At 44.2% G+C, this 15,505-nt stretch overlaps 1 protein-coding gene across 1 annotated transcript in view; it reads left to right on the forward strand.

Moving 5' to 3' along the window:
* The window catches only part of DNAH5 (dynein axonemal heavy chain 5), a 243,975-nt gene that overhangs the window by 34,559 nt on the left and 193,911 nt on the right, over window positions 1-15,505 (forward strand). The window contains exons 13-21 of the mRNA XM_060191928.1: window positions 618-703; window positions 1,535-1,856; window positions 3,053-3,259; window positions 5,891-6,062; window positions 8,903-9,048; window positions 11,281-11,446; window positions 12,869-13,105; window positions 14,974-15,164; window positions 15,253-15,340. Of these exons, the coding sequence (XP_060047911.1) occupies window positions 618-703; window positions 1,535-1,856; window positions 3,053-3,259; window positions 5,891-6,062; window positions 8,903-9,048; window positions 11,281-11,446; window positions 12,869-13,105; window positions 14,974-15,164; window positions 15,253-15,340 (1,615 nt within the window). The remainder of the gene's footprint in view (window positions 1-617; window positions 704-1,534; window positions 1,857-3,052; window positions 3,260-5,890; window positions 6,063-8,902; window positions 9,049-11,280; window positions 11,447-12,868; window positions 13,106-14,973; window positions 15,165-15,252; window positions 15,341-15,505) is intronic.

Consider the following 15,505-nt stretch of genomic DNA (forward strand, 5'->3'; position numbering starts at 1 on the left):
ACAGTAAAAAGTATTATAGCCTGGTCTATATCTAGGTTTTGGGACTTTGTTAGGAAGTGAACCCCCTGGAATGGAATTAGAGAATACTATGAAAGGAAAAGGTCTCACCTGAGTAATGAAGCTGAAGGGTTGTCATTCCACACCTGAAGTCTCTGGACACAGTCTGAAGTGAAGCATGGGATACGGAGATCTGGTGGTGGGAATTGTGTGGAGTTGTACCCCTCTTATCCTACGGTTTTGTTAATGTCTCCTTTTTTAAATAAATAAAAAAAAGTATTACAGCCCCACAACTCCTCTGATTTCATGGTGTTATCGCTTGAGTGTCTGCTTAACAGAAACCTTAGCTGATCCAGGTCCCCCCTGCCCCCCCCCCCCCAGAGTCTGTGGTGCTTGGACATCCACTATGACTGCCTCAGCTCTCAAGTCTATCTTTGTTCTGGCTTCAGGGCATTTATTTTGTTCCCCTTTAGACATATGTGACTGTTAAATTTCCTGTTAGAGTTTATCTTACATACTATGTGTGTGTAGAGCACATAGAGACTCTAATCTTGTAGCTAAAATAAGACGTTTTCCCAGTGCAAATGCCTTGCTCCTAATTGGACTTCATTCTGTTTCAGAGTGAGCTAAAGAAATTCATGGATGTTGCCTTTGAAAAGATTCACAGCACAACTCAAGCACTAAACATGCTAAGGAAGTTTGAAAGGTACAAATTGGAAACAGTGTTCTGTGCAACGTATATAATTCAGCAGTGATAGTACTGTCTTGTTTTTATTACATATTCTAATGGAAAGGACATCTAAAGAAAAATTAAAAAAACATTTCAAACAAAGGATTTAGCTGGGGGAGACAGCAAAATGGCTATGCAAAGAGACTCATACCTGAGGCTCCCAGGCCCCAGGTTCAGTCCCCCACAACACCATAAGCCAGAGCTGAGCAGTTCTCTGGTAAAAAAAAAAAGAATTTATGGGGGCCAGGTGATGGCGTACCTGGTTAAGCACACACATTACAGTGCACAAGGACCCAGGTTCAAACCCCTGCTCCCTTACCTGCAGGGGGAAAGCTTCACGAGGGTTGAAGCAGGACTGCAGGTGTCTCTCTGTCTCCTTCCCTCTCAATCTCCCCCTCTCCTCTCAAACAAAGAAAGAAAAGAAAGTCCCCTCTTGACAACCCAAACAATATTTATATTCTTGATATAATAAGGACTTGAGAGGATTCAGGGCTTGTTTTAGTGACTGTTATCTTTGAAGTATCTTCTAACTTCCCATCATAATATTACTTAATGTTGACATAATCTGAAAAACAGTTCTTGCCAAATTAACAGTTTCGCCTCGACTTGTAAGAATTGTCGCTAAAATCTTAAAGTCACTGTAGTGAGACGTGATTGAGGGGTTGATTCTGTTTTAATTTCTGTCACGTGCCACCCAAGTGCGTCATTCTCTCCTACCAGTGTATGCTTAACATGAAAACCTCAGAAAGACGATCCTAGCCACTTCCTCCTTCGACTCAGGTCTCCTTTCTCCTTTTGTTCAATCAGATTGAACATCCCTAATCTTGGCATCGATGACAAATACAGACGAGTCCTGGAGAACTTCGGGGCTGACGTGGACACCATCTCGAATCTGTACACAAAGCAGAGATGTGACCCTCCGCTGGCTCGGGACCAGCCTCCCATCGCTGGGAAAATCTTGTGGGCCCGGCAGCTGTTCCAGCAGCTCCAGCACCCAATGCAGTTCTTCCAGCAGCACCCCACGGTGCTGCAATCCCAGGAGGCCAGGCCTGTGATCCGCAGCTACAACCGGGTGGCCAAGGTCCTCCTGGAGTTTGAGGTTCTTTACCACCGGGCGTGGCTGCAACAGGTGTGTCTCTGCATGGTGCTTTTCAGAGTCCTCTCTGCCCTCCTGTCGACAGCAACTCCTGCGCTGGCACTGGGCAGTGCCCACCCCTGTAGGAATTTGGGTGGTGGTGGGGATGTGGACAATGGCACACCTGCTTAAGCGCACACATTACAGTTTGCAGGGATCTGGGTTCGAGCCCCTGGTCTCCACCTGCAGGGAAGACGCATCACAAGTGGTGAAGCAGGGCTGCAGGTGTCTGTCTCTTTCCCTCTCTCCTTCTTCTTCCTCGACTGCTCTCTGTCTCTATTCAGTACTAAACAAACAAACAAATAAATAAATAATAAAAAGGATGGGGGTAGATGGCATGATGATTATGCAAAGAGATTCTCATTCCTGAGCCTCCAAAGTCCCAGGTTCAATCCCCCACACCACCATAAACCAGGGTTGAGCAGTGCTCTGGTGAAAAATAAATAAATAAAAAAAAAGAAATTGGAGGAAAAATAGTTGAGTAGACTCCAAGGAGTTCTGAGAAGTGCCTGCAGCTGTGCTGCCTGCTTTGTCAGGGGTAAGAATTATAGCTGGTGATTTTTTTCTTTTTATTATTATTTTTATTTATAGAATGAAAATATTGACAAGTCTATAGGATAAGAGGGATACATTTCTGCACAATGTCCACCCCCAGAGCTCCATATCCAATCCCCTCCCCTGATACCTTTCCTATTCTTTTTTTTTTAAAAATATTTTATTTATTTATGAGAAAGATAGAGGGAGAGAGAAAGAACCAGACATCACTCTGGCACATGTGCTGCCGGGGATCGAACTCGGGACCTCATGCTTGAGAGTCCAAAGCTTTACCACTGTGCCACCTCCCGGACCACAACTTTCCTATTCTTTATCCCTTTGGGAGTATGGACCCAGGGTCATTATGGGGTGCAGAAGGTGGAAGGTCTGGCGTTTGTAATTGCTTCCCCGCTGAACATGGACATTGGCAGGTCGATCCACATTCCCGATAGCTGATGATTTTTCTTGCCACCAAGACCTTGCACATCTTTTTCTGAAAGTGAACTTGGCAGAAGTGTGAGAGACCCTGTTATTTTTTGGAAAGTTTGAATCTACATTGTATTAAGTCACCTCTCGACCTCCAGAAATGACCCAGACGAGATGCTCTGTGTGTGCACTGAACGTCCTAATAGGTGGTACTGTTCATCTTTTCCCAGACTGACGAAATTCACATAGGACTTGAAGCCTCCTTATTGGTGAGGGCACCAGACACAGGGGAACTGTTTGTGAACTTTGACCCTCAGATACTGACCTTGTTTAGAGAAACAGAGTGCATGTCACAGATGGGTCTGCAGGTCTCACCTCTGGCGGCCACCCTCTTCCGGAAGCGGGACACGTACAAGAAGAATTTCAGTAACATGAAGGTAAGGGACTGTTAGTCAACGACTGCCACCTCTCCAGATTCAAAGGAGGTCTCGAAACTTGACATCAGGCTCAACCTGACGCTGTTGACTGGCTACGGAAGAAGGGCAAACGCTAGAAGAAGGAAAGGGACTGTTCTTTCTTCCCTCCATCCTTTTTGGATAACCTGAGTGTATATTAAATATATCAAGGGGATGGCCCAATGAGTAGGGTGCTCACCTTAGCCCTCCCTGGGTTTCATCTCCACGAGTATGTGACTCAGGGTTGAGTCCCAACACTGCATGGAGGGTGTGATGGCAACAGAGTAAGCCTTGGTGCTATGGTGTCTCTCTTGATTGTTACATAAAAGAGTTATATATGTGTGTGTAAATATTCTAGTGAAAAAGAGGAGCCTGGAGCAGTGAAATCACGCATGTAAAAAGTAGCTTCCAGGGAGTCAGGCAGTAGCACAGCAGGTTAAGTGCATGAGGTGTGAAGCGCAAGGACCAGTGTAAGGACCTGGGTTCGAGCCCCTGGCTCCCCACCTGCAAGGGAGTAGCTTTACAGGCAGTGAAGCACGTCTGTAGGCGTCTTTCTCTTTCCCTCCTTTCTCTATTTCTCTCCTTCCTATCTAACAACGATGACCTCAGTAACTACAACAATAAAAAACAAGGGCAAAAGGGAAAAATAAATAACTACAAAAATAAAAAACAAGGGCAAAAGGGAAAAATAAATAAATATAAAAAATTTAAAAAAAGTAACTTCTACCATAAAAATACATTTAAGAAAGACATTGAAGTTACTTTGAAAAACTACATTAAAAAAACAGGACTTGGTTATTTATTTATCATTCTTATTCTTTTATAAGTCAGTTTTTTGGGGTCAATAATGATTTACAAGGCAGTTGTTGTCACTTGTACACTTTGTTATTTCCCAATGGTAGGTTTTCCCCAAATGCTTGTACCACCAGCTTCAATGTTCCTCTTCCATAGTGCACTGCATCCCCAGCTCTCTCTTCACCCCTTCTACCGCTCACAGGTAGAATTTAAGAGATAAACAAAGGGAAAACAGGGCGAAAATAGGTTAGTTGTGGTCTATTGCAAGAGCCAAGTACTCTAAAGAAGGGAGGTAGAAACACTTTTATATCACATTACTGTTAACTGGCAAGATCTCAGAGTATCTTGAATTCTATTTATTTGTTGAATAGAGACAGAAAGATTTTTTAATTTTTCTTTATTTTTAAAATATATTTATTCATTATTGGATAGACAAAAATTGAGAGGGGAGGTGGTGATAGAGAGGGAGGGAGACAGAGAGACACCTGCTTCACCACTTGTGAAGTTTTCACTCTGCAGGTGGGGACCAGGGGCTTGAACCCAGGTCCTTGTGCACTGTCATGTGACCACTTGACCAGATGTGCCACTGTCTGGCTCTGATTTATTTATTTTTGTGAGAGAAACAAAGTGATGAGACTAGGATATTATTCAGTGTCGCATATGCAGTGCTGGGGGCTGAACCTGGGGCCTCTGGCATGCAAGTCCTGGCTCTGCCACTGAGCTACTCCCTGGCCTAAAATGACATCCTAGTGGTTAATTATTATTAGTACTGACGTTGGGTTAGGGAGGTGGTGCAGGAGTATCTATCACACCAGTCCTACATGCATGAGGTCCCTGATGTACCAGGTTCAATCCCCCGCTCTGCCATGAGCACATACAGTGCTCTAGTATATAGCTCTGTATATAGCTCTCTGTATATAGCTCGTGAAAATGAATAACATCTCTAGAAATTAGTGAATTGTCATAAAAGATAGACTAGAGGCATCAGTAGTCTGATTTCAACATAGTAACTTAAGAAAAAAAAATACTTAGTTCAACATTGTACACTGGGTCAATCTCAGTGGAAGACTACAACCCAGTGAGTGTCTGACCACAGCTGCTCCTGACAGCAGGCTAATCCAAGATGTAGCCATTGATTATCTTCTGAGTGTCTGAAATGCTTAGGGCCCATTGATGACTAAGTGGAGGTTGCCTTCATTTCATGTGATAGAATTTTATGAGAGAGAGGCACAGACAGACAGACAGACAGACAGAAGTAGAGACCACAGCACCACTCTAGTAGACATGGTGTTGTGGATCAAACATAGTGCCCCAGATAGGCAGGTCCTGCACTTTACTAGATGAGCTTTTTTTATTTTTATTTTTTGCCTCCAGGGTTATTGCTGGGGCTTTGTGCCTACACTACGAATCCACTGCTCCTGGAGGCCATTTTTTCCCCTTTTGTTGCCCTTACTGTTTTTTGTTGTTGTTAATACTATTGTTGTCGTTTTTGTTGGATAGGACAGAGAGAAAATGAGAGAGGAGGGGAAGACTGAGAGGGGGAGAGAAAGCTAGACACCTGTAGACCTGCTTCGCCACTTGTGAAGCAACTCTCCTGCAGGTGGGGAGCTGGGGGCTCGAGCTGGGATCCTTACACTGGTCCTTGCGCTTTGTGCCACATGTGCTTAACTCGCTGTGCTACTGCCTGACCCCCTCAGATAAGCTATTTCCCCAGCCACTCTCCACGATAATTTTTTATTCCCTTCTGGGTAGGAAGAGATATGGGTATAGATTAAAGGTGAGTTGTTGATTGCTTATTTAACCCCGATTTCTTCACAGATGATGCTGTCAGAATACCAGAGAGTCAAATCCAAAATGCCTTCCGTCATCGAGCAGCTGATGTCCCCGCATCTGGCCAAGGTAGACGAAGCCCTCCAGCCTGGTCTAGCTGCTCTCACCTGGACTTCGTTGAATATTGAGGCCTATTTAAAAAAGGCTTTTGCGAAGATCGGTATGTCTGTCCAAATGGCTACTGTCTTTCCTTCTTTCTTTTTGTTTAAATTTTTTTTTTATTGGCACCAGAGTTGCTACTGGAACTCTGTATGTGCACAACAGATTCACTGCTGCCAGTGAATTAATCATTTTGTCAAAGATTAATTGAGAGGGAAGGGATAGGTAGAGGGAGAAGGAAAGAGAGACACCTGCAGACTTGCTTCAACACTTTTGAAACTTTCAGAATGCATAGAGTCCTTTTCTAAAGAAGGAATCTGGGCTTAGGAAAGTCTGGGAACCCAGGATAAACACATGTTTTTTCCATAGGACTTAAAAAAAATCTACCACATTTCCATGAGTCTCCAAGAGTGGACTGTCACCAGAGTCCTTGGGTGTTGGTATGCATGAGACCCCTTCTGTTTCATTTGGTTTAAATCCCCCCTGCTTAACACTATTCTATTTACATAACCACTTCATTCTATTTACATAACCGCTGTTAACAAGCACCTCCCTCCAGGGCATTGGTTCAATCCCCACTGTTTCATGATATGTTTTTGCTCCACCCCCTCTCCTTGTCACGCCCTGATCCTCTCTTTGTCACACTCTGATTTTCACCAGTCACTTTTCTCTCCACCCTCTCTATGTCACATCCTATTTCCACCCTACTTGGCAAGTATATATAAAGACAGCATTGTGAGTTTTGGGGTACCTTGAGTTTAGCTTAGCTTGGTATAGATTGTGCATGAATAAAGTATAGATCCTGAATAAAGGTATATGAATAAAGGTATAGATCCTGCATGAATAAAGAGATACTGCCTACAACCCAGCCATGAGTCCCCGGTCCTCTGTTACCCGCCCGTGAAGCCAGCCCGGCGAAAACAACCTAGCCCGGCGAAAACAACACTTGGGGGGAAAAGAAGGGGTCTGCCTTCTAGAAGCACAAAAGACACACAAACCGTCTGTTCTAGGCAGTGGATGCAGGGGGTCAAGGTAACAGAGACCTTCCCCATATCTCAAGACTTTAAGATATCCCCTTTCCACCAGGGGAGCTTCACGGATGGTGGAGCAGTTCTGTAGTATCTCCTGTGTCTCTCACCCCGCTCTCTTACTAAATTACGGGCAGAAATGAAAGAGATGGATCAAGGCAACAGCTCGGTGGTGTCCTGTATACAAGAGGCATGGAGTTCATTACCTGAATCTTTTTTTTTTCCTTCCTTGTTTCTTTCCTTTTTGTTTTTCTTCTTTTCACCGGACAATTTGCCAGCTCTGGTTTATGGTGAGCCTGAGATTGAATCTGAAAAATATAAAAAATAAATCAATAGACAAGAAAAATGACTGCCAGGATGCCAGGAGCAGTGGATTCATAGTGCCAGTGCTGATCTCCAGCCATGACCCTTGGGAGGAGGGAAGAAGTAAAGAAGTCAAGCCAGGAGTTTTATCTTCAGTTCTTTGTGTTCAAGGACTCTTATTGCTATTGTTGATATTTGTTACCGAGTGATTTGCACTTTCCTGAAAGACAATTAGAGGGTGGTTTCACTTATATGTGCAACATAAAGAATTGAAATTCATGAGTTTGAAAAAAAGTAGCCAAATTGTTGCTAAGACTTGGTGAAAACCTTGATGTTGGGACAGGGTTCAGGGAGTAGAGGGCTGGGGTACAGAACTGTGCTGGTGGGTGTGATGTGCAAATATAGCTCTGTAATCTGATGCTCTTGTAAACAATAGTAAGTCATTAATAAAAATAATATTCCAGAGTTAGGCTCTGGTTTTCTCCCTCATAGATAAATAAGTATTAAACACACATTAAGGGGCTGGGTGGTGGTGCACCATGTTGAGCACACATGTTACAGTGTGCAAGAAACCAGGTTTGAGCCCCTGGTCCCCACCTGCAGGGGCGAAAGCTTTGTGAGTGGTGAAACAGTGTTGCAGGTCTCTCTCTGTCTCTCTCTCTAGCACCCCCTTCCCTCTTGACTTCTGGCTTTCCTTCAGTGGGCTCTTCACTGATCTAAGTGTTGAAGACATAAGGAGGGGAAAAGAGTAATCCCAGAAGGTATATTAGCGATTCAGAAATTTTAAGTTTTATTCAGAACACCCATGCCAGAGTACATGCGGGGGTGGGGGGTAGAGAAAGAGAGAGAAGAGAGAGAACATGTCTTTAACATCAACTTTTATGAACTCTCCAGCCCCACCTTTACTTCCTCTTTAAGCCACACCCACACCCATTACCACTCCCATTTCCTGTGCAACATTTATTTTCTTCCCCCATGGCACCGGGAACATATGTGCCTGGGAAACATGTGTTCTGACCTGCTGCAGCAGTGTCCCTGTTCCAGGTGCTTTCCAGGCCTGACTCCTGTCTACAACCTACAGTGACCCCAACAGATGCTGAAATGCAAGGGTGGTCAGGGTCCAGCAGGGGAAGGCCAATGGAATATATGCTTCCCCTGCTGTCTGAAAGTAGATTGCTCCTATCTGCTATGATTCAGTAGGTGACCTTTTTGCATCTGGGAACACTTTTACCCCAGTTAAATTATATGAGCATATTGTGAGCATTTCTAGACCTGCCAGATCATACCAAATGGAACATTCTGCTTGTCGATAGCAGGGCACATTTGTACATATTAATTTCCAGAAAACCTCCCAAGGGAGACTCATTTGAGGGGGAATGGTCAGGTTTCAGCCAGAGCTGGGCAGACTAAGAAACTTAGAAAATGGGTTCAAGAAGCAGCAGTGGGAGGGGAGTAGATTGGGAAAGTGTAGAGTAGCGATTTTACCACTGCAGTTTCATCAAGTGTTGCTCTTTATTTTTAAACCAGGGTTTTACTTAATCTCTTTTATTCACTTTTCTTTCTTTCAAAGAGGAGCTGGAGCTACTGCTGGACAGAGTCAATGACTTGATTGAGTTTCGCATCAATGCCATTTTTGAAGACATGAGCAACGTCCCCCTCTGTGAGCTCCCCCAGGAGGAACCACTCAGCTGTGAAGAGTTTCTCCAAAGAACAAAGGTTGTTAGGAAACTGATGCCTTTATTTAAAAAAAAAAAAAGGAGGGGGGATAGGATATAGACCTCCCCATAGGCACTACCAAAGTTTGAGCCCTAACATCATAGGGAGAGCTTAGTGCCAGGGAAAGTTCTGGTGCTGTGAGCTCTCACCTTCTCACGCTCTACCTGAAATAAACAGAATGAAAAGGTAGAACTTAACATGGAGCCAGAGACTGACCAATTGACTATGCCCTGTGTTATGGACTTAGCTGTGGAGAGCCACTGACTATATCATCTGTTAATCACTATTTATCTGCCTGCCTGACACCCTGCAGAATTGATCACAGTGCCCCGATTTAGTTAGTTTTTATTAAATCAATCTCATTTTTTTTTTGGGGGGAAGGAATGTAATCTAGTTGGAGAGGAGCAGAATTGTTACCAAATGTTAAGGTTTAATGCTGTCTGCTCAAAAGGTCAATTCAGAAAGAGACAACAGTAAGTTCAAGGACATGGAGTCTATTTCCGGTGCTAGCTACCTGTTAAGATGGCTGATCCTATGTCAAAAAAATCAAATGATCTTACTGGCAGGCTAAGGTCTAGGATTTATATTGTAAAGGCAAAGGAACAGTGAGTTAGAAAAAGCAAGAAAAGAGGTCCAGTTGCAGAGTTGTCCAGCTGCTTCAGTGGTTTGACGCATCACCAGAACACAGTCATAAATGCTGGGATCTCTTCTCAGGGAATCGGGCTGTATCACAGCGGGTTAAGCGTGGGTGGTGCAAAGCGCAAGGACCGATGTAAGGATCCTGGTTCAAGCCTGGTTCAGGCTTCCCACCTACAGGGGAGTTGCTTCACAAGCGGTGAAACAGGTCTGCAGGTGTCTATCTTTCTCTCCTCCTCTCTCCGTTTCTCTCTGTCCTATCCAATAACAATGACAACAATAATAACTACAACAATAAAACAACAAGGGCAACAAAAGGGAATAAATAAATAAATAAATAAATACATGCTGGAATCTCTTCTCTACACAGCTCTGAGACATAGTACAGAGCATCTTCTCCAAACCAGTCTCCAAAGTCTGTCCAGTGGGGCTTGGCGTTTATTCTTATTTGTTCCTCTCATTCATATGTGACTAGGTCCTAGGTAAACTTAAGCTTTATTCAGGATAATTGAGAACACATATGCTGGAGTACATGTAGGCAGAGAGGAGGGGGAGAGAGAGAGAGAAGTTTGATGCCTAAGAACTTTTTTTTCTGTTGTAATCATCAAGTAAAATAAGGACAAAGAGGAAAAGAAAGAGAGAGAGAAAAAGCGAGTGAGAGAAAGAGGGTGAGAAAGATACACACAGAGAGATATATCATGGGAGAGAAAGATGGAACTCCCTTTCTGACCCCTTCTCAGTAATAAGACTATCCGAAAGCAATTAGGAATAGACCATGATTTGCTGGCATCGGAAAAGTTAACTACAGCCAGTTTATGTGTGAACTGAAGGCTCGTTCCTGAAATAGTAGTTGTTGGTGAGTTTTGGAGTTATTTTCTCCATTGCTGGAGGAGTAAGTGTGGTTTTGGTTCACCCATGCTACCACAGTTGGTTCTGTGTCCTTAGCATGTTCCTTCACAGAGCACCTCAGAGTGGGGACGGGGGTGGGCAGCCTAACAGTTATGTAAAAAGACTTTCCTGACTGAGACTCCAGAATCTCAGATTTAATCCCTTAAATTCCATAAACCAAAGCTGAGCCATGCTCTAGCCCATGCCCCCTTCTCTGTCTTTCTCTCTTTCTCTCTCTCTTTATATATCTCCTTTTCATAACACAGTGTGAAACTGGGTGTGGTGTATTGCAGCAAAGCAAAGGACTCTGGGGAAGGGGGGCTCCGTGCATGATGGTGGAAATAGACTTTAGTTGGTGGGAGTGCTGTGCAGACACCTGTCACGGGGAGATAAGAAACTGCAGCCATGTGTTAGTAACTGCCCCACTAACCGTTATTTCCCCAGTGAAAATGAGCTGAGAAATATGATGCTGTGCTAATTATTTCTTTTTACATTTTTTGGCATTGTTTTTACTTATTTATTGGATAGGGATAGTCAGAAATCAAGAGGGAAGGTGGTGATAGAGAGGGAGAAAGAGACAGAGAGATACATGCAGCCCTGCTCCACCACTCATGAAACTTCCCCCTGCACTTGGAGACCGGGGGCTGGAACCCAGGTCCTTGAGCATTGTAATGTGTGTGCTGCTGCTGCTGCTGATTTCTTTATTAGGACCTTTGTGGAAGTGGTGTCCAGATACTACATTTTAAGAGCTCACTAGTGGAGGAAGCTGTTAATGAACTAATAAGCATGTTGCTGGATGCTGACACTCTCTCTAAAGAAGAAAGGGAACAAGTCTTGAGTGTGAAGAGTGCTCACCTGGAATATGAAAGTTCAGGTAAGAGCCGGGAGAATGGGGAAATGGTGGCTTGATAGGGCGTTGTGGAAAGTGAAAGTTTAAGGTTCTGCTTTGATTTCACAGTTGCATTAACACCTTCCCAGTTTTAAAGAATTTTTATAAATCTGAAACTTTGGTTTTTGAGCACATTGTAATGATTTAGTAATAGTACCAGTGATTTTTTTGGTTAAATTCTACAAATGTGTACTGTGCTTGATCCTTTAAAAATTATTCATTTGCACTGCTGTGAATTCTCATCTTCTTTTAAGAGGATGAAAATCACCCTAGTCAGTGAAAGAAAACACCTTTAACATATTTGAAGAAGGATAATTTCGTTGTGAAATTATTAGGCTAATAGCCAGTTCCATAAAGCGAGAAGCATTTTATTTAAAATCTTGTCAATTTACACCTGTAAATTGCAATTGCTAGCTCTGTTTGTTTTGTTGTGTTGGGCGCCTGTGTGTCCACACAGAGGTGGGATTATACTCTAGAATTCCTCGGGGAGTACAGCACCGGAGCAGATGAGGATACTGAGAGTCAGACAAAGGCAGATAATTTCTTATGACTTTATAGGTTTGCAGAATATAGACAGAGAGAATCAAGGGGCCAGGTGGTGGCGTACCTGGTTGAGCGCACACATTACAGTGTACAAGGACCCAGGTTTAAGTCCCTGGTTCTCCTGGTCAGTGGTGAAGCAGGGCTGCACTTGTCTTTGTCCCTTTTTTATTTCTTTTTTTTTCATTTTTATCTTTTTAAAAATATTTATTCCCTTTTGTTGCCCTTGTTGTTTTATTATTGTGGTTATTATTGTTGTTGTTGTCGTTGTTGTTGGATAGGACAGAGAGAAATGGAGAGAGGAGGGGAAGACAGAGAGGGGGAGAGAAAGATAGACACCTGCAGACCTGCTTCACCGCTTGTGAAGCGACTCCCCTGCAGGTGGGGATTGAACTGGGATCCTTACATCCTTACATCGGTTGTTGCGCTTTGCGCCACGTGCGCTTAGCCCTCTGCGCTACCGCCTGACTCCCGTCTCTGTCCCTTTCTGTCCCCTCTTCCTTCTCAGTTTCTCTCTGTATTAGAAGAGAGAAAGAGAGATTCAAAGCCCAGGTTCCTTTAAGTCCAATCTTATTTTTCCAGATGTACTTCCTACCTCTCAAACCTTTTGCTGTTTCTCTGTGAAGGACAGATTTGACCCCCAGTATCCAGAGTCCTCACTAGCCCTCTCTCTGAAGAGGGTTACATCACTCTGCTTGCATGCAGTTCACATGGTTGTCTGCTCTTTCATCGCTGGAGGTGGCTCTTTTTCATATCATTTTACTGAGGGCTAAATGGCATGTAGTACAGCTATTGCCACATGCAAGAGGTGATTCTTCCCTTCTCTCTTTCTCTTCTCGTTTCTGGCTTCCTCCAATCCTGTACCAGCTAAGCGAGAAGACAGTTCCAGCGCTGTGGCTTCTTCCCTTAAGGCTGGGGCTGGCCTCCTATCTTCGACTGCAGTCACGAGGAAGAAGAAAGAGACGGAGACGCTGGAGGAAGAAGCCTGTGAGCTGCTCTCACATTTTAACCATCAGAACATGGATGCACTCTTGAAAGTTACAAGGACCGCGTTGGAGACCATTCGCAGGCGCATTCATTCCTCCAACTCCATGAATTTCCTGGGTAATTATCTTACTCCGTTTGCGTGTTGGTTGAGCAGGCATGGTTACTGTGTGTGCATATGTGCTTCTGTTTTTTTTTTTCCCAACAGGGTGTTTGCTGGGCCTCAGTGCCTACACTATGAATCCACTGCTCCTGGCGACCACTTTTTCCCTTTTCTTTTAATGTATATATTTTATGGGACAGAGAGAAATTGAGAGGGGAGGGGAGATGGAGAGAAGGAGAGAAAGGAGAGAAAGATAGACACCTGCAGATAGAAAGATAGACCCTGCAGGTGGGGGGCGGAGGCTCGAACCGGGATCCCTCAGTCGGTCCTTGCGCTTTGTGCCATGTGTGCTTAACCCGCTGCGCTACTGCCCGGCCCCCCCGCCAGCGTATGTTTAAATCTGAAAAATGTAAAATCACATCTTGTCACTTTATACATGACGATGAACTTTGTTGATCCTGACAGTTCTTGGAAGTAGATCCTATCATTCCTCTCATTTTAGAACTGAGAAAACTGAGTGCTGGGAGGTTAAGTAATTTGCTTAAGGTCACTTCACTTTTGTGTATAGCATGATAGTCAGCATCACTCTTAATCTTTGTGTGATATGATGAAATTAAATTATTTAAATGAAAAGAGAAAGACATTCTTTCAAGAAGATTTGGGGAAGGGCAATTTTATCATTAAATTACTGTTTCTTTTTCTTTATCATTAAACAATTTTTTTTGTGTGTGTCCTACTCCAAACTCAGCCAGATTATGCTTTGCATTTCCCTTTCTGTTCTTCTTTCTCAACTTCTGTTCATCCCGTACTTGTCTTTGTCTGTTTTTTTGTTTTTTGCCTCCAGGCTTATTGCTGGGGCTCAGTGCCTGCACCATGAATCCACTGCTCCTGGAGGCCATTTTCCCCCCTTTTGTGCCCTTGTTGTTGTAGCCTTGTTGTGGTCATTATTGTTGTTGATGTCGTTCATTGTTGGATAGGACAGAGAGAAATGGAGAGAGAAGGGGAAGACAGAGGGGGGGAAAGATAAGACACCTGCAGAACTGCTTCACCGCCTGTGAATCAACTCCTCTGCAAGTGGGGAAACAGGGGCTCAAACTGGGCTTCTTATACCGGTCCTTGCACTTTTTGCCATGTGTGCTTAACCCGCTGCGCTACTGTCTGACTCCCGGGGATTTTCTTTTCTTTTTGAAATATTAATTATTTCAGATAGAGATAGAGAGAAATGGAGAGGGAAGGGGATATAGAGAGGGAGAGAGACAACTGCAGCCTTGCTTCATTCACCATGTGAGAAGCTTCCCCTCTGCAGGTGGGGACCAGAGGCCTGAACCCAAATCCTTGTGGGTAGTGATGTGAGCGATTTTCTTAATAAGGGGTGTTCAGTGGACTGGAATCATTCAGGCTCTCTGTTGTCTAAGCAACACTAGATCCTTAGTTACCTTTCTTCCTTTATGTTCTTCCTTCTCTCTCTCCCTCTTATTTATTTTTAAAAATAGATCTATTTATTTATTTAATTTATTACCAGAGCACTGCTCAGCTCTGGACAGAAGGGGATTGAACCTAGGACCTGGATCCTCAGGCATGAGAATCTGTTTGCATACCCATTCTGCTGTCTCCCCACCCCTCTTGTTGATACCCTCCCTCCCTCTTCTTTTCCTCCTGGTGTCTCTTCCTTCCATCCTTCCTTCCATTCTCCTCTCCTCCCTACTTTCCTTCCTTCCTTCCTTCCTTCCTTCCTTCCTTCCTTCCTTCCTTCCTTCCGCAGGTATTTGTCCAGCTGTATCCTCAGTATGTACTGTTGTAGGAGGTTTGGCCTGTCCTGCTAACCGTGGAGTAAATCTCATTTAAGTGAAGTAGGTGAAGTCCCGTCCACTCTGTGTTTGCTCAGACAGTAACAGCACCGCCAAGATGAAGCAGAACAGCCTGCCCATTTTCCGGGCAGCCGTCACCCTGGCCATCCCCAACATCACCATGACCCCTGCCCTGGAGGACGTCCAGCAGACTCTGAATAAAGCCGTGGAGTGTGTTGTCAGTGTCACCAAAGGGGTGAGACAGTGGAGCAGTGAGCTCATGACCAAGGTGAGCGTGGGGTGGAGGGGCCCTTTCACACGCGTGCTGCTGCCTTCACACATGGGGCAGGGCTGAAAAACATCCTTTCACTTTGCAGAAAAAGACACAAGAAAGAAAAATGGCAGCTCTGCAGAACAATGAAGGCAGTGATGCTGATACTGAAATGGGAGAGAGTGAAGCTCAAGGTAAAAACAAAAATTCTAGCCTTTCTGAGAGTTTCCTGGACTGCTCTCCACAGGGGTTGGGCCAGTTTATGTTCCCATCAGTAGTGCAGGAGGGTTCCTTTGTCCCCACAACCTCTCTAGCATTGGTCGTTACTATTCTTTCTGATGTATGACATTCACAGAGCA

Source organism: Erinaceus europaeus, chromosome 5 (assembly GCF_950295315.1).
Source record: "Erinaceus europaeus chromosome 5, mEriEur2.1, whole genome shotgun sequence".
Lineage (NCBI taxonomy): Eukaryota > Metazoa > Chordata > Mammalia > Eulipotyphla > Erinaceidae > Erinaceus > Erinaceus europaeus.